The sequence below is a fragment of the Carassius auratus genome, unplaced genomic scaffold (genome assembly GCF_003368295.1).
Source record: "Carassius auratus strain Wakin unplaced genomic scaffold, ASM336829v1 scaf_tig00048928, whole genome shotgun sequence".
NCBI classification, from domain to species: Eukaryota; Metazoa; Chordata; class Actinopteri; order Cypriniformes; family Cyprinidae; genus Carassius; species Carassius auratus.
In genome coordinates this window covers 21,619-43,995 of record NW_020527092.1, presented here as the reverse complement: position 1 = coordinate 43,995, position 22,377 = coordinate 21,619, and the positions used below count along the sequence as shown (strand labels likewise).

At 38.6% G+C, this 22,377-nt stretch overlaps 2 protein-coding genes across 7 annotated transcripts; one reads left to right on the top strand and one right to left on the bottom strand.

The window, feature by feature from the left end:
• Positions 1–1,948: 1,948 nt before the first annotated feature.
• Positions 1,949–10,808, top strand: LOC113089212 (uncharacterized). The gene is made up of 15 exons (XM_026255951.1): positions 1,949–1,975; positions 2,497–2,898; positions 3,160–3,258; positions 3,451–3,822; positions 4,195–4,293; positions 5,096–5,328; positions 5,830–6,008; positions 6,123–6,216; positions 6,307–6,651; positions 6,742–6,859; positions 7,408–7,499; positions 8,755–8,869; positions 9,226–9,498; positions 9,634–9,807; positions 9,895–10,808. Exons 2-11 carry the CDS (start codon positions 2,679–2,681, stop codon positions 7,488–7,490), a joined length of 1,842 nt encoding a protein of 613 aa, XP_026111736.1. The 5' UTR covers positions 1,949–1,975; positions 2,497–2,678; the 3' UTR covers positions 7,491–7,499; positions 8,755–8,869; positions 9,226–9,498; positions 9,634–9,807; positions 9,895–10,808.
• A 2,048-nt stretch (positions 10,809–12,856) lies between these two features.
• LOC113089211 (mediator of RNA polymerase II transcription subunit 15-like) lies at positions 12,857–22,172 on the bottom strand. Of its 6 annotated transcripts, none has more exons than XM_026255945.1 (7): positions 22,139–22,172; positions 20,777–20,978; positions 15,664–16,521; positions 15,451–15,562; positions 14,522–14,589; positions 14,264–14,307; positions 12,857–13,292 (listed from the first exon to the last, which is right to left on the bottom strand). In XM_026255945.1, the coding sequence occupies exons 2-7, from the start codon at positions 20,975–20,977 to the stop codon at positions 13,241–13,243; spliced, it is 1,335 nt and encodes a 444-aa protein (XP_026111730.1). In that variant the 5' UTR covers position 20,978; positions 22,139–22,172; the 3' UTR covers positions 12,857–13,240. The 6 variants fall into 6 exon arrangements, with proteins under 6 accessions (XP_026111730.1, XP_026111729.1, XP_026111731.1 ...); XM_026255944.1 differs by having other exon boundaries at positions 22,144–22,172; XM_026255946.1 differs by having other exon boundaries at positions 22,134–22,163.
• Positions 22,173–22,377: the final 205 nt, after the last annotated feature.

Sequence of the window (22,377 nt, the reverse complement as noted above, 5' to 3'; positions counted from 1 at the left end):
CCTGGATTGGGGCAGGTCTGTTAGTTTTTCTTGTAGCCTGGGTGATAAATGTAAGTGCTGTGCTGTTTGAGTGTCCTGGTTAAGTGTTTTACCGATGAGGCTCCTCTTAGGCTGTGTGCTACAAGAAATAAATATTACATACCAATCTGATGTTTCAAAGTGTTTTCCATACATATTTTTTTCTGATTAAGTGTCTTAAGCCTGGGACACACCAAGTCACTTTTAAAGAGCAGAAATTAAAATAAAAATCCAGAAGAATCTTGAAATTAAAATAATAATAATAATAATAATAATAATGAACAGGCTTACCCTTCAAAAAAGTTAGTGATGGCTCTTCTCTTCTTTCCCTCGTCCATATCTGAAAATAATGTAAGATGTAAGTTGTAATATTATATTTGTTGTCGTTGCTGCGAATATATTTAAGAAAGCACTATATGATAATCATGCTACTTATTAAGGTTATTATTAATGGTGATAAACTTTGAACAGTGCACATGTAGGCATTTTATTTCATTTAACTAATTTATCTTGAATGTAGTTACACAACCCTTTCATATTTTCAAGCGGAAGTTGTCATAGTTGGGTAAACTTCTATAGTGGTGAATGAGAGACTACATTAAATATATGTTTTGTCACAATAGTGTTTCTACAAGAGGGAAAAAATAGAAAGAATTTGATACGATTACGATGCTGATGACCATTAATCAATTTCGATCTCTTGATTCACTATCAATTCACATGAATTTTTATTGCATTAATATTCACTTGTGTGCTTATACTATTATCTTTTTAAAATGTATAATTTGAAACTAAATATCAACACAGTCTCACCCCCTCCTCGTCACATATCGACGCTTGGTCATTGCCCCCTGGCGTCAACATCCGAGGCAGAAGGTACCCCCTTTGCGTCGCTTTTCAACGCAGAGGGCCGTCCTATACACGTCCATATAAATCCCTCATCTTCGGATTCTGACGCGGGTGGAGGGTCAACCAACGAATCTCTTGCATGGACTGGAGAGTTTAGGTTTCATGGTCATAATGACAAATAATTTGGCTAGATGTAGGCATTATCTTGCAATAAAAAATACATCAGGTTTAAGTCTGCAGAGGATCAGAGAGGATAGACTTTTTAAATGGCTCACACCCTCAACGTCAGATTTTGACGCATGCAGAGGGTCAAAATCGATTTGCGTTCTTTATAATGAAGCGATTTGCGCGTTATACTTTTTATATTGATAAACAGTTCCATTACCAACGAACGAAGTTTTAAGACATCTATTTGTATTTTCTTCCGTTTAGATTTAATTTCTGTTCGTTCATCCTCCGCCCCCAAAATAGATCCAAACTTTGCTTGGCGTTGCCAAGCAACACAGCAGTTAATCTACGACTTGGAAGTTCAGAAAGAGCGGCTATTCGGTTGTTAAGTGATGACGTAAGAAGCGCTGCTTCCGGGTCCAAGCCTCAACTCGCTTCACTTGAGAATACGATCTCAGCAGCCGTTTATGAGCACTGTTTATTCATATTAATAATTTAAGCTAAACGCTTTCAAACTTACGGTATACACTATAGTCTCCGTGCTCACAGCGTCCCAAACACAAATATTTTTTATATTTTTTTTTATATTTATATTTTCATTGTCTGGCTATCTGGGACTTCGGTGTGGAGTTAAAGGTTAAGATTATAACTTTTTCGCTTGTATTGTATCACATTGTGAGTTTATATTAGCACCTTTTGTTGTTTTCTCGTGGTAACTGATAGAGCGTTTGGACACGGAAGCGCTGCTACGTGACGTCAGACTTAACAAGCGAATAATGTGCATATTATAGTTCGACCGGAGCAGTTGTACAAAATAATAATAATAATAATAATAATAATAATAATAATAAATGTTCTTGCATCTGTACACTACTTCAAGTTGGCCAATCAACTACTTCAGCAGTGTTACACCATTGCGTTTCTCGATTTCCAAACACGTGTAAGTATTGCACTCAGTCTAGAATTAGACATATTATATCTTTGCTTATCAAAATACAATTAGCTCATGCCATAAAGTTGTTGCCAGTTGTTGTGTTTGGTAATATTTTTGCGCACTGTAGTGATGTCATGGTATTGGGATGGGCATAATATAAGCTTGTTGCACCAAATGAAATGTGTGCATGGTACTAAATATTGTTAGCTAACGTTAAAAGTTACCCACGGGTTAGGTACTGTTAATGACCAAATTAAAATAGGTGTGATTGACATATTCGATTTCAAATATGATATTCTTTGTTGCAACTATGCAGTCTAGATGCTAACGAGTTGTGCCACAGTCTACTGCCATATTTCTAATCAGAATTTTGATTAGAATGTCAGCAAATATCCTATAGACATAAACATGTAAACATAATCCATACTCTATGTTCAGATGTAATGTGTGTGTGTGTGTGTTAGAATATTGTAATGTGTAGTTTAGTTATAAATTCTATACTGATTTATTTTTCTCTTTATCAACAGGTTCTCAAATACAGTTTATTATTTACAAGAAAATCAGCAGCTAACTACAAAAGGCATTTTTAAAAGCCACGTTTGTATTGTCTTTCTCTCTGTTCTCACTTTTGTATTGTTCTCTCTCGCTCTCTCTCCTCTCCTCTCTTAGTAGTGTGTTTGTCCTTGTGCACTTTTGTTTGTTGTGCATCATGTCAGATCCTAACCGGCTCTTGGAGGAGGTCAACAGTCTTGTCAGCCAGGCAGAAGACATGGATGCACTCCAAAGGCTGCATGAGATCGTCAACAAGCAACAGGAGGCAGCATCAGCAATCCAGCCATCCACCAGCCAGCCATTTGTGAAGTGGATTAAGAGGGATAGCGAAGGGAACATTATTTATGGGAGGCCAAGATCCTCCAGAAAACAAGCAGGTCAGACTTTCTTTTCATTCATGTTAATTAAGATCTAGATTTTATATCTAGATCTATCTTTACCTTTTAGAATGAGATATAAACATGTCACAAGTAATGGGTTTGAATTAGAAAATATGATTATTATTATTATTATATTACGTACATACTATATATACTTTAAGGAAAAGCAATGCTAAAACTTTACCATTAATGCATTTTAAACATAATGACAGTGTATGTGTTTGTAATTGTAAATTTACAAGTTTTATTCTACAGCAGGTGTTGGCCACAGACAAACTGGAAAGACTGGTGGTTCCCTTCTCAGGGCTCCGGAAACCAGTGTGGAAATGACCTGTGACTTTTCTCATGTAAACGCTGGTATGTCCTATATTGACTCTGCACTGTGAAACTGCATGTTAATTAATAAAATGAATGTAATACACATTCCATATTTTTGTGTAAGTACGATAAGAAACACCGTTATTACACACTTCAGAATGACTGTTGTTCGGTGATATACTTTTTTGTTTAATAACCTGCTGTTTTGGAATACTGTCCATTGTTTAACAGAGTCTTTCCTTCAAGAGCTAAGTTGCTCACTGGGTGAAGACTTAGATGACAACGAAACACCACCACAGGCCTCCAGTGATTGGTCATTAAGAAAAAGTCTTGTTTCTGAGTGGTGGGCGAAAGTGAGGCCCCGGTTGGTGGACAACATGGTGGCTAAGCAGCATGTGGCCAGTCCAGTCTGCCAGAAATGTGACTCCAGTCCAGCTATGATCCACTGTTGTGTCTGTCGACCACACGCCTTTCTCTGTGCCCGTTGTGACATCAACATCCACAAGGCTCAAGTCTTCCACAACAGGGACTCAATTAGAGAAGGCTTCTTTCAGCCGTTGCCACCAACATCATGTTTTGTGGAGAAGGTTCTTACCCAGTGTGGTAAGTTGTAGTTTTTGAGTCACTTTTTCTGACTTGTTAATTCCAGTTATCTAAAACTAAATACTAAAACCTAAATCATTTCTGATCAAACGATTAAGCCATAAAGAATATCTGGTCTTAAAAAGCTGACATAGACTGCCCTCCAACAGTTTGGAAACGCCCTAGAAAAGTGGGGTTTTGGACATTACATTAATGTACTGTATTTGTTACATAAAGTTACATTAATGTACTGTATTTGCACCAAAAACTGCTAAGGATTTATGTTGATATCATCCAAAACCACACTTGTTTCCAAACTTTTGAAGGGCAGTGTATGTTAGTCTTTATCTTCTATCCTCTAACTATTCTCATGAATGTTTATTTTTTTTCAAGTGCGTCTTGTACCCTTGGAGATGCCAGGGACAATATGTAGCTGTTCTCAGAGATTAAATGTCATCACTGGAAAACCTATTGCTGTGGTTACAATGAATGGTAAGGAGAACTTTGGGGATGGGTGTCACTTCCGCTTAAGTGACAATTTCTAAAATACACCCCATCTGACATGAATCACTTTCTTCCCATTCTGACTGTCATGTCATCTACTGTCTTGTCCTGGTCCCCTATCCATCATGTCTGCTCCTTGTGTTACTTTCTGTGTTCCCCTTGTTTACTTCCTGGTATTGTGCTCCTTTGTTTATCCCTGCCATATTTTCCTGTTCCTGTCTCTGCCCCTCACCTGTATCTAGTTATCAGTCCCTGCCTTAGTTCACCTGTTCTTTGCTGCCTTGTTTAGCCCTTTGTATTTAAGTCCTTAAAAATATTTAATACTGAGTTTCCATCCAACTTGTTAATTCAAATTTCAGTTATGTGCATAAGAAATGCTAAATTGAAAACACCTGCAAATGCGGATAAGTCCCTTAATGCAAATATAAATCTGATTTGATTGATGGGGGTGGATTAACTCTTGATGTGAATAAGGCGTAGTGCAATTAAAGTTTATGGAAACAGTTTAATAAGCATATATGCACATTTACCATGTTTCAATGTTGTCCTGGAGACATTTTGATCCCACAGCTGGTCAGAACACATCCCCTGATTAGTCTAATGTCCATTTTTAATTCACATTAAACAGCTGATGGAAGCTTACACAGATTCTTGAGCTGAATTTTCATTAATGCAAATATCAAATGCAAATAAGTTTAATGGAAACCTCGCTAGTGTCCTCCTGATAGTCAAAGGTTCCCACTTCAGTGTCAGAATTAAATGTGCATATGTAATTCTTTCCTTTTCCCAGGCCGATATGATCTCAACTTGCCAGAGTTGAAATGTGAGGTATGCGAAGCCACATGGCATGCTGGAGTGGATGAGCTGGTCCATAATGACTACTGGCCTGCTACTTCACAATTTTCTACAGTATATGCTACAGACATCCTATTTTCCTTTGAGGAGTTGAAGATGGCAGCACCTGGGATGTCCAGCCTAGCATTTCTTAGAATGCTAGATAAACGAACTGTCCGCTTTGGCCGTGTAAGTATTTGTGGTGATAATCTTAGAGTAACTCACAATTACAGTATGAGGTCAAGTACACATGAACATTTACACTGTTTAGGGATGTGTTAAATTTAGACCTTTTGTCACAGGTGTATAAACGGCTAGCAACCCATGCTGTCATGTAGTTTGCACTGAGTGTTTTGTGAAGAAGGGGACACACCTTGATGTGTTCTCCCTAATATCATTTGCTGATCACATAAATGTTCATTTGGAAACATTCTGGCCAAACGTTGCACTGGCTAACTCTTAAACAAACTGGAACAAACTGTAGCTTTTTTTGACTAGAGATGTAGAGTGTCAAGTTCTTCTTCAATTCAGGTTCTTTTCCTTTGATGTTTATTATCAGAGGTCATGAAAGTAGTACACATCCCAAAGTTTATCCATTTTAGATGGATATTATCTTATTTCAGTGTGGAGTGGTCTTCAATTTCTTGATCTGTTTTACTGTTTCTGGTTTACTGTACTCTTTTGAAACAGACTGGAAAGATCATAGCAGACAGCTTCAGAAAAAGCTTTTTGGAGTGGGAGGCAGTCCGATTTGAAGTGGACAAACTCATCCAGGAAGACCACTTTAACTGCCCAGCATGCACCCCACACATGCTTGCGGTCTCTGTTGATGGAAACCGTAAGCACTATAGATTCAAGAGTGCAGCAAGGTACTTAAAAAATCCAGTGTTTAGATTGACAGTTCATCATTTTGAAAGTAACTTTGCTGTAAAATCATAATGAAAATCATATGAATATTAAAAGGCAATATGTGTTTCTTTTAGATCAGAGGAACAAGCCATCTTCGATGGTGTATTCATAGCCAAGGACGATGATGTAGCAAGATTCGTAGACTATGTCCATTCCTCAACCAGACATGTAAACTTGCAAAACATCACTATATTTACTTGTAAAACCATGTCCTACATAGGAGTTTGTTTGAACTGTTAGCCATCTTCCATGTTTTAGGCCTCTGGCAGAGGTGTCTGTGGGGGACAGTGGTCAGCAGCACGAGAAACGTCACAGAAGTCCTCCAGCAAAATAGATGAGGAGGGCCTAGAACTTGCAGTTTGCCGGCATGGTGTTCTTCTTTGTGCCCTTAATATGTTCAGGGGGGAGGTTTTTGGTTACCCCCTGTACCTCCAGAAAAAAATGGCTTGTAAGCCGGTGAAATTCTTTGCTATGGATGTTGCGTGCAAGTACTGGCCTTACCTCCAGAGAGTGAATGAGAGATGCCCTGAGCTTCAAGATCTGCTCTCCATAAAGCCATTTCTATCAGTGTTTCATGCCAAAGCCCACGACTTCAAATGTGAGGTAAGAAAATGTGACTTTTCATGTGATGTTCTTTCCCTAAACATAAGATTGTTGCCACTTAGATTTATTTTTTTTCTTTTTTATTTGAAGGTAAAATGGAGTGGGGCATACCAGGAGGGGGCTGGTTTGACTCTTGGGGAGGAGGTGGAGCAATGCAATGCCTTCCTCTCGAGAATTGCTGCTACCACAAAGCACATGTCAAAAGCAGGTAAGGTAAACACACACAGTGTGTAACTAATTTGATAAAGTGACTTTTCTCACACTTCTATGAGAAGTGTTCAAACTACAGCAAAATTTGATCCTGATGACAAGGATGTGGAACATGCTGACTCTGACCATATCAAGCAAAGCAGATTTACAATGTAGAATCTTGAAGACAGTTGGGTGGATCGATACCTTCATCCTCATTTTATATGAGGTGAAAATCATAATGATAGTCAGTTGGAGCAAATACTGCACTGTTGTTGGTTGTGCATACCTTACCATACTCACCTACTGTCCTGCTACAGTGCTCAATGCCATTTGCGTGTTGTCCTGTGTCATTGTTCCATGCTACTTCCCCACTGTCCTGTGCCACTAACCGACTAACCCTTTCCTTGGACTGTAATCAAATGGCAAAAGACAGCAGGTTGACACCACGGTACTAGACTAAGTTATTGTTTCTGAAAAGTATTTGGTACCCAACAAGTCTGCACTGTTTTTCTCCTACCTCTACTGTGAAGAAGAGTGAAAAAATACTTTTTGTTCTGTTTGCAGGACGCACAGACATGCTCACAGTCATGGCCATGCGCTGGAATCAGCAAAAGTTTAACAACTTGGCTTCAACACTTGCCTGCTGATATCAAAAGGTAAAGACACCAGTAATCACTTATGCAACATATATAGCAACATGCGTATTGTAAAATATAGTTACATCACACTAAACATTTATATGTAGTGTTTTTTTTTTTTCTCTCACACACACACACACACACACACACATACATCTATATATCTACATGTACACGTGTGTTTGTGTATATATATATATATATATATATATATATATATATATGTATGTATGTGTGTGTGTGTGTATACATATATTTATACAACAGTTCTTTCTGGTTCTGGAATCTGATTGGTTGAGAGCCGTGATATATTCTACTGGTATCACTTCAGGAATGCCCTTTCACATTGTGTATTACTCCGCTTGTTCTAGCCGGGTCTATGTTTTGTTAATGTAGTGTCATGGCAGACGCTTAAATCCACTATAATTTTATAAATAATACTGTTTTGTGTCACGGAATGCAGTTTTAAGAGTTTTTTAGGTGAGAATGTGCTTGCTTGGACTTCAAATATGCGGTTTGTTAATAAAGATTGTCTTTCAAAATTTGCTTTGACGTTTTCGGAGAAGGAGATCCATCAGCCCCGTGGCTGTTCAGCTTTCATTACACCCACGAAGAGTGCCTCACAGCGGCCAGATCTTCTGGAATTTACCACTGGCTCTAATGTCTCTATACTCTTTGTCTGTAGTGCTTAAACATGAGATATATTTCATGCTTGGTAAATCTAAAGGCCAGTCTTTGGTCTCAATAAACTATTATATGTTCCAGAGCATATAGTTTTAAAGACATTTTATCAGGTTTATTTAAATTCAGTGCTGCATATCTCACTGCCTTTGTACGGTTGACAGAATTGCATAGCAACTTTTATTATGGTTTTTCTTTTGACAGCACTACTACATGCATACATACACTCTCTCTCTCTCTCTCTATATATATATATGTATATATGTGTATATATATATATATATATAATGTGTGTATATATATATATATATATATATATATATATAATACATATACATACATACGTAGACATACACACACACACACACACACACATACATCATTGCGTACCATATAGGGACAATTTCAGGTTATGGATGTGACAGAACATGAGCAAGCATAATTGAAATATTTTGCACAAACCCTAGTGTATTCATTATCATATAGATTCCATGGCGTTTTTATTGTTATATGCTGTACATTCCTTATCAACACAGTTTAAGGCATTACTACTGTCTGTCTCTGCTTCATCATTTGTTATTTCTGTTTGAAGGCCACAATAGCTCTGCAAAGACAGTTGCATAACTTGGAGGCCATGAAAACTGAAATGGCAGTTACAGATGATCAACTGGAGGGCTGGATCACTGATGTCAATGAGTGGGCAGAAGGTATAAAATGCAGTTTGGTATACTGCTTAATGCATTATTTTTGTGTTCGTTGAATTATTGGTGAAACACAGTGTCAACTAATGTGTCACCTGATGGGAAGCAAGGATAAAGTTATTTCTGTCTAGTTTTGTGTTATCATAGACGCATAACTTATTTTAGCATCTTTAAAACTTTAATTTCTTTTCAAGCTTTTAATTGTTTGTTGCAAATGCACATAGCCTTCAACCTGTAGGATACATAGCCTTATCCAGTAGGGTTGCCACTCAGTTACAGAAAAGGTTGTTTGGGCCCACTGGCCAGAAATTATACTATTTCATGGAATTAAGAAGCATTTTTCCTACTTCTATTCTGCTCAGCAACAACATCCCCAAATGATGCTGATGTTGCTGTTGTGGCCAGACGAATTGAGGAGCTGGTCACCAGTATTAAAAGGAGGTCCCAACGTCTTTATAAAGACAATGATGGCTGCAAAGGTCGTGCCCGGATACGCCAAAAGATCAGGGAGGAAAAGAAATGTTTAAATTCTGTGGTGGATCAATATAATACCATGGTCCCTAATGCAGAAAACCTGGACTTGGACACCATTCTTTCAGACGACACCCTTTGGCCATGGCAGCTTCCACATGGTGGTATGTACACAAGTCCATTGACGATGTGAAATACGTCTCAAAGTAGCACAATTTTTTTTTTAGCAATGTTCACCCAGATAATCAAAGAAAACCTTTAAATACTAATCTTAAAATCAACTGATTTATGTATTCCAGACTCTGTAGATCTAAGGACAAAGAGAAAGGCATTTGACACAGTGATGGCAGTAAGGAGACTTGAGGAGGAGAAGAGGATTCTCATTGCTGAGATGAAAAAACACTGGAAATTTCTTTGCACCCGTGCAGACACTCTAAAGGAGATGTCATCCCAGCTTTGCAGTGGGACATCAAGTATGTATTTTAAGTTATACTTGACATGCATTATATTTACCAGTATGTTTCTGAAAGTCTGTAATATTTTTTTTTCCCGTATATAAGGTGAGATGTGGGGCCTGAGTAAAGAGGGAATCCAAGGTCTGCAGAGCTTAATGATGAAGAGCACACAAGCCATCAACAAAATACTGAAGCACACAAAGAACTGTTATATTCAAGTTCTGACTGGAACAGAAGTGAACTTTGAAAGTGATTCGGATGAATACCATAGTGACTCTGAACTTTCAGAAGATTAAACCGAGGATGTAAGATAACCAGCTTTAAAGTGTCTTGTCAATGGCAAGAAGATCATTGTAGCACCTGGACTCTTTATGTTGAAATGCAATTCACAATTCAGTTTGTCACATACAGAATCAGAGTACGACAAGCTTTAAAATGCTTAGTGCGGTGCTGCGTCATAACAAAAGATTGGAAATAAAAAGAGAAGAAGAGTTCAATGTGCAACATCCAATTTCCGTACCTGTGTTTACATCATTGTTTAGATAACATTCTTTTGTTCAGTCCAGTATCAATGATTTCTAGAAAAATACATTTTGACATGAGTTTCTTCATGGTCGAATTCACACGGCCTTTAGCACAGATAAGTCTTCTCAATAAAATTCTTCTAAGCCCAGTATACAGTACCTCTAACCTGCATCTGTGATTGGTATTTCTTGCTGTATTGATAGATATTTGTTGCCATTGGTCCAGGAGCTGTATAACCACATCATCGAGGTTGGAGGTCTCATAAACCCAGCATTTAAAGAGGATGTGTGTCGCGCAGAAAAAACTAATGACAATTCTGCTATAGCTTGGACTGAAGGTTCCATAACCAATCTGAAAGCTGTGCTAAATTGAACATTTACCCTTATTGTTATAACCATCAATTCAATGATAAAATGATTTAGTTTTTATACTTGACTTATTTTTCTTATTTTCTGTCACAGATTGTCCTTATTTGTGTTAATTGTAATCTGTTTTTTTTTTTTTTCCTCTATGTTATGGTGTTATTGTGGTCATTGTTTTCTGATTTTGTCTCATTTCTACATTTTCATTCATTGTTTTATGGAATGATAATAAAACATCTTTGACCCTTAAGTAACCTTTGTAATCTTTCTGTGTTGTCAACACACTAGAGGTCTTTGTTTTATCTACCATGTCAAAATATGTGTCACGTGCTGATATTTGTTTATAATAATGACAGTAACTCTACCATGGCCTTTGTGATGTTTAGGCCTACAGTTAACATTATTAGCTTGCATACATCATAAACGGTAAAATTTGGCATGTAAAATCTATGTATCACCCAACATATGTGAGCAAAGTGAAATTACAGCTTATACGTTCACAGACTCTGTAGCATCCTCTGGAAATGACAATGTGCCAGGAATGATCAACGTGGTTTTTGTACTGCATTAAAACCAAGAGCATGCACATTACTGATGTCCAGCACATGAGGAGAAGGATAAGGGGGTGAGGTGGACATTTTCACATTTTACATTTGCTAATTAGATTTATTTTTAATATATTGTGATTCTTAGTACTGCATGAATTTGTAATAGTAATAGTGAAGTCACTGTGTATAAATTGTCCTTGATTAATGCTTAACAGTGGGGAATAGATCATGGCAAGTTGTTGCAGGTTCATCATTATATTGGGGTTTAAGTAAAATAAATCAAAGAAATATGTTGTTGTTGTTATTATTAAAGCATATCTTTCTCATTTGTCCATTTCTCATCAAATGACCTAACAATGTCCTGTCAAAAGCTATATGAGGCATGACATAATAATAGAAAAGGGTGGGCTGTGAAAACTGTCATATATAAATATGACTCAACACAGTTTGTTGCCCATGATGAAGGGAATACATATATGTAGGTTTTACTGCCCTTTTACTGAGTAGCACCCCCTGGAAGAGGCAAAAAACTGCACATTTGAAATGGCTATAAATCAGAGTCCAACTAACGTATCAAAGAGAAAATCGGCAGGATTGCTACTTAAGCTATGTTGATTAAATAATGTTGGGCACAGTTTTCAGAAATATAGGGAAAGGTGGCATAAAGGCATTTTATATATTGCTCACTGTAAAATACCAAATTTCAGCCTGCTTCTCAAACATATCATAGAGTTTTACACAATGAACATATTTAGATATCCAGTTGTCCATTAGAGATATTATTTCTTTCATTTCATTAATACAAAGTTTTTAAACTACATTACCCATAAGTCTCTGTCATTCTATCTATAGAACGGGAAAATCTGGCGCTGTTATTTGTAGTTCATTGAAGTTATGCTTAGGGTTAGGGTTAGGATCTCGCTAAAGGAGTGATTTTTCTCAACATAGAAACACTTCATTGTTAACTTAATATATTACTAATGTGATAATATCAGCAAAACATGCTGCGCTGCTTAATTTGAATTAAAAGGTAGTCCAACCACAGACAGTCCTGCGGGTGACAAGAGAAATTCACAGCCAATAAGATTCCAGCTGAGCAGCGGCGTCACACGTCCTTGTCCAGATGTCTTACCTTTATTCGGCGGAAGAGATAGATTCGGTTAACAACAAATTTAATTTTCTGCCTGTTAAGATTGTGTTTTATTAACGTCTACACCTATCCCTTACAATTATGCAAATACAGTAATAATTGTTGTTCAGTGTGAAAAAAATTGCGCAATATTGATGTTGATTGACAGGCCATGGTCACTTTGATGACATAAATTAAATCATATTAATATAAATTTAATAAATTATCGTAATTCAAAATTGTTCATAAAACATTAACATTTGAATGTGTAGTTCATTATGATTTGATATATATTTCATAATTTTGTAATAGGTGCAAGTTGATGAGGCTATCATAAACATAAATCTGCATACTATATAAAAGGTAAAATGTGGACTTCTTCCTCTTCCTGTCTACATGGTTAGTCATGTCTCTTTTTTGTGATGCCTGTAGCTCAATCAGATTAAGTTAGGAGTCATATCCTCATTGTGATCGAGGACCAATCAGTGACCAGGCATTGCTCATATTATGAAAACAAAATTTTATTGGTTGAAACAAAACATCAAGTGATGTCCATTTCAGTGGATCCATGTTTGAAGGGGTTAAGGAATGTGCATACACAAAATAGTATTTTTCCAAGGATCTCTGCTGCCACACAAGGTCAAATGTGCTAAACTGGACATATTTCAGGACAACACACAATGTATCAAGTAAACTTTTTAAGAAGAGAATAGTAAACTATTAGGAACATTTATGTCATTGCACTTATTTCAGCACAATACACAAATACACATCAATGTATCAAGACACCAGAAAATATAGATGCGTTATTAGTGTTATGAATGTTTTATTCACAGCACACAACAGTCAATATAATTAAAAGATGGGTATGTCATCCTGTGCTAAGCTCAGGAAGGGACCTGGCTGGCCGGCTCCCATGTGTCCTCCCAGGTTTTGCCACTGTAATTAAGTATTGCACATCTCACATTAGATCAGGAGAATAACTGTACACAATGAAAACAACATTCACAGCTTATACTGTACATTTTCACTAAGTCTGTGTTTCTAATTTCTTTTAATTGGTAATTCCCTTTGCAATTTCTTAACAGGGACTTCAAATATACAGTCAACATTAAAGTCAGCAGGGGAGCGCAAGTTTGAGACTGATTTTACTTCCATATTTTGATGTAGTTCCTAGAGAAACAAAATATTGAATGAGGAAAATACAGGGTGTGGCTTGTTTTTTCTACTTTAAACTGACTGGATGTAGTAAAGTAGGCGTTTCATTCAGAACGAACACTGACAGTTGGAAGGGAGTGATTACGGATGTCAGGCTCATGCCCAAGCCGTAAAACTGACGTCATCAGAGAGGGCCCGTCTTTTTAGAGGAGAGGAGCGTCCTCAGATTTGGATTCAAGATTACAAAGGCCAACAATTTTTTTTTTTTTTTTGGAGTGACTTAAGGATGAATTGTTCACAACAAAAATAGCTATATCTGCGAACCAAAATAAATACAGTCAATTTTGATTTCATTCGGACTTTACAAGCCAATTTATAGTCAACGCAAGTATGCCGTGAATGCAAGATCATGCATGCACTTTCAGTGCAGCCTTAACATGCATCGCTTTCATTGACTCCCATGTTATTACATGCATCATTGTGTCATGTCACAACGGACAATGCACATTGCTACCCAAGTACGCATCATGTTGTTGTTACATTGTGTTAGTGTTCAGGGGACAGGCTTTACAAAGGTAGACTTTCAACCAAGACTGTATGTAGCCAGTTTGCAGCCACTGTTTGTGGCCAATGTTTGTACATACTACTCGATCATCCTAAAACAACACTAAAAAAAAAAAAAAAAACCCAAGGGCTGACAGGAAACATTATAGTCAAGTATGAATGGATACATACTATATGCCAATACTTACCACTGAGAACAAGGCAACCAGCGCACCTTTACTTCAGCCTTATCCTGCAGGAACACACACACACACACACACACAATTATATTTGTGTAGTTACTGTTACTATTTCAAAAAACCATACTGACAGTAATGACATTCATGCTTGGCCATATGCACTGGTCGGTGACGTGAGCTAAACATCTGTAGGTAGGCTATAAATTAATATTGTACAATGAGGAGGGTATCAGAGACATGAATAAGAAATATGGTTCTACATCTCACCTCTGTCATTCTTTTGTCAACAATCATGTCGTATTGCCACACTTTTTGCCTACTGCATTTTCGGCATCCTGAGACGACAAAGGCAAAAAGGTTTTGTTGACAAACAAATGGTAATCAATAAATAGAAGTACTGCATTTGATCTAAGGCCTTGTGTATTTATATGAACCCATAACTTATACTAAGCAGGGTTTCACAGAATATGGAATCAACATTAATCACGGAACTTGTGCTGGGTTAAAACAGGTTACAGTGCCAGCACCATCAATGTGCAGTGTGTCAGTGTGTCCAATTCTTATAATGTGTGTGTATGCGTGTTCTTTTTCACAGATATGCGAAAGGCAGATGTGGATCACACTGGCCATTGTAAAATGTTTAAAACAATATAGCACAAGTAAGAGAGAGGTTGGTTGGATAACCACACAGTTGTGGTACGGCAATAGCAAAGAGGCAAGAGTTTGATAAATCTATCTTCGCACTAATGGAACATTGGTGTAGGTCAATTCAATGCAAAATGCAGAGTGATATATAACACCAGCGCAAAAATCAGTGAGGAAATCCAAAGACATCTTTATTCAAATAGCATGACTGAACATTTCTCGACCAATCAGAATATAACAGATAATTTGACTTGACCTAACTGTTGTATCAAAATTATCTAAATCAAACAGAACCAATTCATCTGATGACAACAGTATTTGCCTAATTACAAAAATATAAATAAATAAAATTATAAATTGGCCAATAAGAAAATTCACTTCACCTTTACAGCATGGCATTGCTTACTGTAATGTCATCAAACACCAATTGCAATTTTCTAGCAGTGCCAATAAAGCTCTGTTCACTAGTATTACATCAGAAAGTACATAGTGTTTATGCAAACCGTAATGAATTCTGCATAAGAGATTGCCTGCAAGAAAGTTTACTTTACCCTTTTTTATTTTTTGGGGGTTTGGCTTGGCAGTCATCAGCTGAATTTGCTGAGGCTGGGGCTGGTCCTGTATCTGGGGCTGATGGTGGACCGGAGACTCTGGGGGTTGGGACTCTGTTGTGGAGGTCCCAAATTAACATTAACCTAACTAAACTTAAATGTAATGAATTCTACATAAATATAGAGAATGGCTGCAAAGAAAATTCACCTTACCTTGTTTTCTTTTGCGGGGCTTTGGTACGATAGGTTTATGCTGAGGATGAGGCTGGGGTTGAGTATGGACTTCAGCCTTAATCTGGAGCTGCTGAGCTTCAGGGTGAGTCTGGGGATGGGGTGGAGAGGGTAAAAAGTAGAGGTTGAGGATGACACCATCATCAATCTGTTGAGCTTTAGTGTGGATCTGCTGGTCAGGCTGGGTCTCGATCTGCTGGTCAGGATGGGTCTCCATCTGCTGGTCGGGCTGGGTCTGGATCTGCTGGTCGGGCTGGGTCTGGATCTGCTGGTCGGGCTGGGTCTGGATCTGCTGGTCGGGCTGGGTCTGGACCAGCTGGTCGGGCTGGGTCTGGACCAGCTGGTCGGGCTGGGTCTCGATCTGCTGGTCGGGCTGGGTCTCGATCTGCTGGTCGGGCTGGGTCTGGACCTGCTGGTCGGGCTGGGTCTGGACCTGCTGGTCGGGCTGGGTCTGGACCTGCTGGTCGGGCTGGGTCTCGATCTGCTGGTCGGGCTGGGTCTCGATCTGCTGGTCGGGCTGGGTCTCGATCTGCTGGTCGGGCTGGGTCTCGATCTGCTGGTCAGGCTGGGTCTCGATCTGCTGGTCAGGCTGGGTCTCGCTCTGCTGGTCAGGCTGGGTCTCGCTCTGCTGGTCAGGCTGGGTCTCGCTCTGCTGGTCAGGCTGGGTCTCGATCTGCTGGTCAGGCTGGGTCTGGACCTGCTGGTCAGGCTGGGTCTGGATCTGCTGGTCAGGCTGGGTCTGGACCTGCTGGTCGGGCTGGGTCTCGATCTGCTGGTCAGGATGGGTTTGGGTTTGGATCTGATGGTCAGACTGGGTCTGTGGCTGAGACATCTGCGGTCCTGTTAAGGAGGTAACAAGTTGACATTCATTTTAATCTGTATACAGATTTTAAAATATAATTAAAATAGTAATGAGTTCTGCATAACCCTAACCTTGCTTTATAAGTAAATACTCATAAGCCTTCTTCATGGCATCAACAAAAGGTCGTGTGCCCTCAGTTAGTGGCATTCCAGCACATACACTGTGTGCAGAATTATTAGGCAAATGAGTATTTTGACCACATCATCCTCTTTATGCATGTTGTCTTACTCCAAGCTGTATAGGCTCGAAAGCCTACTACCAATTAAGCATATTAGGTGATGTGCATCTCAGTAATGAGAAGGGGTGTGGTTTAATGACATCAACACCCTATATCAGGTGTGTATAATTATTAGGCAACTTCCTTTCCTTTGGCAAAATGGGTCAAAAGAAGGTCTTGACAGGCTCCGAAAAGTCAAAAATAGTGAGATATCTTGCAGTGGGATGCAGCACTCTTAAAATTGCCAAGCTTCTGAAGCGTGATCATCGAACAATCAAGCGTTTCATTCAAAATAGCCAACAGGGTCGCAAGAAGCGTGTGGAAAAACCAAGGCGCAATATAACTGCCCGTGAACTGAGAAAAGTCAAGCGTACAGCTGCCAAGATGCCACTTGCCACCAGTTTTGCCATATTTCAGAGCTGCAACATCACTGGAATGCCCAAAAGCACAAGGTGTGCAATACTCAGAGACATGGCCAAGGTAAGAAAGGCTGAAAAACGACCACCACTGAACAAGACACACATGCTGAAACGTCAAGACTGGGCAAAGAAATATCTCAAGACTGATTTTTCTAAGGTTTTATGGACTGATGAAATGAGAGTGAGTCTTGATGGGCCCGTGGCTGGATCGGTAAAGGGCAGAGAGCTCCAGTCCGACTCAGACGCCAGCAAGGTGGAGGTGGAGTACTGGTTTGGGCTGCTATCATCAAAGATGAGCTTGTGGGGCCTTTTCGGGTTGAGGATGGAGTCAAGCTCAACTCCCAGTCCTACTGCCAGTTTCTGGAAGACACCTTCTTCAAGCAGTGGTACAGGAAGAAGTCTGCATCCTTGATTTTCATGCAGGACAATGCTCCATCACACGCGTCCAAGTACTCCACAGCGTGGCTGGCAAGAAAGGGTCTAAAAGAAAAAAAAACTAATGACTTGGCCTCCTTGTTCACCTGATCTGAACCCCATAGAGAACCTGTGGTCCATCATGAAATGTGAGATTTACAAGGAGGGAAAACAGTACACCTCTCTGAACAGTGTCTGGGAGGCTGTGGTTGCTGCTGCACGCAATGTTGATGGTGAACAGATCAAAACACTGACAATCCATGGATGGCAGGCGTTTGAGTGTCCTTGCAAAGAAAGGTGGCTATATTGGTCACTGATTTGTTTTTGTTTTGTTTTTGAATGTCAGAAATGTATATTTGTGAATGTTGAGATGTTATATTGGTTTCACTGCTGAAAATAAATAATTGAAATGGGTATATATTTGTTTTTTGTTAAGTTGCCTAATAATTATGCACAGTAATAGTCATCTGCACACACAGATATCCTCCTAAAATAGCTACAACTAAAAACAAACTAAAAACTACTTCCAAAAATATTCAGCTTTGATATCAATGAGTTTTTGGAATCATTGAGAACATGGTTGTTGTTCAATAATAAAATTATTCCTCAAAATTACAACTTGCCTAATAATTCTGCACTCCCTGTATATCCGCAATCAACAAATTATTTTTTTTCTGCCCATAAATGAAATGGGCATATAGCCCAAAGCAGCAAGTTTCTGCACCTGAAATGAACAAAAGTACTTAGAAAATTCACATTGCATTAAGATCAAAACACAATTCACAATACACGATTCACATCAACATCACTTTTTGTCGAGGTGACATCACATTTGTATAAAATTATTATTCACAAAGTGTCACTCAATGACTGGTAACTGGTAATTAGGGACCCGAGTTTCTAAATACTTAGAGGAGCAGTTCGCAAGTGTTAATGTGATCTGATGACATTCATAAGCGGACCCACTTCCCTGTCATAGAAAAAAAAGTGTAGATTAAAGAGTGAAACAAAATGGTTGTAAGCTGATAAACCATCAACATGCTGGCAATGAGCTCTGACGTGACTGTTAAAATAAAAGTTGCATTGCAAAATAAACAGAGCAATATCTGATTTAGAACAAGATTTGGATGTGGCCCTAATCAGAATTGACAATCAGATGCTCTTGTTGTGCAAGGATCATAGTTGCTAAAGGGGCTTTTCTCTATTGTTGCAGTTTGGCAACCGAAGGGTTGCAGGTTCGAGTCCAGCTCCGCCTGCCTCCATCGAAGTGTAACCCAAAAAAACTGAACCCCAAACTGCTCCCAATGTGCAGGTTGGCGGTGTATTAGTGTGTGGGTGATGCTCGGAGGAGTGGAAAAAACGCTATAAAAATGCAGTCCATTTAACATTTTACCAGGTTGTGAGTGGGAACAGAAATTTAATCAGAAACTGGATAAGATTTTGTCAACATTGATGCCAATGTCTTTCTCTTTTCGAATGCTCTGTTAAGTGGAAAGTGGAAAGTAACCCGCGACCTTTGGGTTACGAGTCCGACTCTCTAACCATTAGGCCACGACTTAAGAAAGGTAGTCCTAGGCCCTGGCCATCATACAACTGGCTGGAGTACCATCACCGTACCGTGGTGACCTGAGTTCAAGTCCTGACCAGTGGTCATTTCCAGATCGCACCCCAATTCTCTCTCCCACTCACTTCCTGTCTCTCTCAACTATCCTATCTGATTAAAGACAAAAAAGGCAGAAAAAATTTTGGAAAAAAAAAAGATATTTCTACACAGCCTCTCAGTGTCAAGACAGAGGTATTATCTCTAGTTTTGGATGTTCCTTAATAGAGTTATAAATGGTCCTTAGCAGTGCAATTTTACTAGAAATTAAATCGTTGAAGTAAAAACAAAAAATAAGTAGGCTGACATTGGAGCAAACCATTTATTTACAAGAAAACTTTTGGTCACCACTATCAGAAAGCTCACCAGCTGCATAGGATAGACAGTGAGTGCGTTTACATGGACCCTCTTAATGCGAATATAGTGAGATTTTGACAATATTGCGATTAAGCTTTACCTCATGTAAACGCAATACTTCGATCTAAATAATGTGAGTAAGCTCATAATCGCAGCAAGAATAATTGCATTAACATAGGTGGCATATGCCGATTTTATTCACAATATACAGGCATGTAAACACCTTAATCACAGTATTGCCGCTTTGACCAAAGTGCGCATGCGTGCGTGATGTACATGAATGACGCAACTCGCACCTGTTAAGTATACGCATATCAGAAACAATGGCGGGGAAGTGTTTTGCATTAGATGTAAAAGAAATTAAAACAGCGGATAGTAACGCACCTGCACTCTTGCTGAGTCCAGAATTTATCAAGAATAGTGGGGTATGTGAGTACAGCACTAAAAAATTTATCACAATTCTTAAGTGAATAATAAGAATACGGAAATTGCATGTAAATGGGAGTGAAGTGCTTTGCTCTTGACATGTAAACATCATAATGTGATTAAGTCCTTATTTTGATTATTGGAAATAATCACATTATTTGTGCACATGTAAACGCAGTCTATGATACATGTATTGGTGCGCTGATAAGCAAATTGAGGGAACATGAGTGATTCTGGACGCAGTTTACATCCATCCAAATGTCATCACGTTAATGGTATGTGTGGCAGCTTTAGATTAAGTCGAGGTCTGTGGGATGCACGCATAAACATGTCAGTGAAAGGAAACTTTTATAAAATTGTATGTTCAGTCACAACATGACAGCATCTTTGACCAACCTTAAAGGAAAACTCCTGTGTAAATCAACCCATATCCCTGTTCCTCGAAATCAGTGAGTGCTGTTATTATAGGTAGAGGAACAAGAAAATTTGATACAACAAAAACAGAATAGCAAAATGGCAGCTAACGCTAAGTAATGAGGCCAAGGAAAGTATAAATTTTTCTATGCTCTTTTCAGTTAAAGTCAGCTGCCACTTCGCAAGTTCGGTCAATGTCAATTTTCTTCATACCTATTCTTCGACAGCACTCAAGAAACAGAAATATGGGTTGATTTACACTGGATTGTTCAGAAGTAAGAAACGATAATGTTGATAGCTGACAGTAGGATAGTATTGATGTTAATGTGCTTTGAGATTCATATTGACATCTATCCAATACATGAAGCATAAGTATTTTAACTTACTGCAACTTGGGCAGAAGAAACCACTCTTGCTGCATTGCGGTTTTTCCAGACCCCCTGCCCCCACTCATTATCCAGCCTGTCTTTGAGGGCCTCCATCTTATTAAAATTGCTGAGGCTTGCGTAGCAGGCACTGCAGCACTTCCTACTGGCCTGGTTCTTGACATGGCAAGCAGGGCAAGGCCTGAATTTTGGCTTTGTCATTCTGAAATGTACAATACACACACACACACACACACACACACATTATTATGATATTTAAATACATAGCACATTTTTAAGGCAAACAGACTGCCATACAAATAAAACCACAACACACATACAGAAATTGCCTAAAGGCACATTCAGTGTCAAAATTTAATTCATTTAGACCATCCCAACTGTGAATGGGCTCTCCATTGCCCTACTATTATGCTTGGACTGTTCTACAATAAGGTCTTATTACTGTCAAAAATACACAGGTCTATGTCCACAGTTTCAGTCATCAAGTATACGTGTGGACAGCTGCCTAACACACAAGCAAAACCATTATTGAATGAAACACTTGATGGCATACTAAAGGCAGTAGGATGGCTTGATAGTCTCAAGTTGTCTACCGGTTATCTAAAAATTGGGTAGGTGATGTCAGTCAGGTAAATTTCACAGTATGAAAAAAAAAATACTTTCCAGATTACCAATGATAAACTTCATCAGCAGGTAAGCTATATTTTAGCTGGACTAATTCAATGTCTTGATTGAATACCCTTAAATAGCCACACTCTACAGTGTATTCTACACCATCCTAACAAACAGTAATTAATCTCCTTGACAAGAGTTATGTTAAATGACACCTATTCAGCTTTTGACTTAAGTATTGAACAGTGTTGTAGTGTTGAACACACTAGCCTAAGAGTTTTACTGCACTTGGTGAAAACACTATAGACTGCAAACTAGAGGCCTTAAAATCCCCACAACCTGTTACAGCCCCATGAATGGAATTACATTGAAAATCAATGTGTTTCCAAAAAATTCAATACAATGGAAATGCATTTCAGGAACTGTCTTTGACTAAGACTGGAGGAAGGTAACACAGCGTGTCACTGCGTGTTTAACGTTAATCACATCTAGACGAGATAAGCTTTCTGAAAATGTATAGTTTAGAAGGATTTGAAGTTAGCTTACCCTATTCCCAAGGTGTAACGAGGCTAATCTACTGTCTAGCATACTGCACATTTTATTCATCATGATAACGTTACTTCTCTATCCTTTGTAACTAGATCAATGCATAAAAAACAGCAGCTACAAATACAACAACAAACTTCTGACATAATTCTATCATTTTTGATAGGTCATGGATGTACATAATTTCAAGTTTGCATACAATACCGTACTTCCTTGCAGCCGATTTGAGAAGCGGGGATGCTTGGGATGCCGAGTTATTCTGCGCATGTGCGGAAAAATCTATAATTTAAAAAATTTAACATGATTACAGTTTAATAAACACGTTGTACGGTAGGCTTATTAATTGTTATAATTTTTTTCCACTGTTATTCAAACAAAAAAATTATATAGAGAAAGTGATCGGATCGCGTATTACGAATCATTTGATTCAAATCGGGACTTCG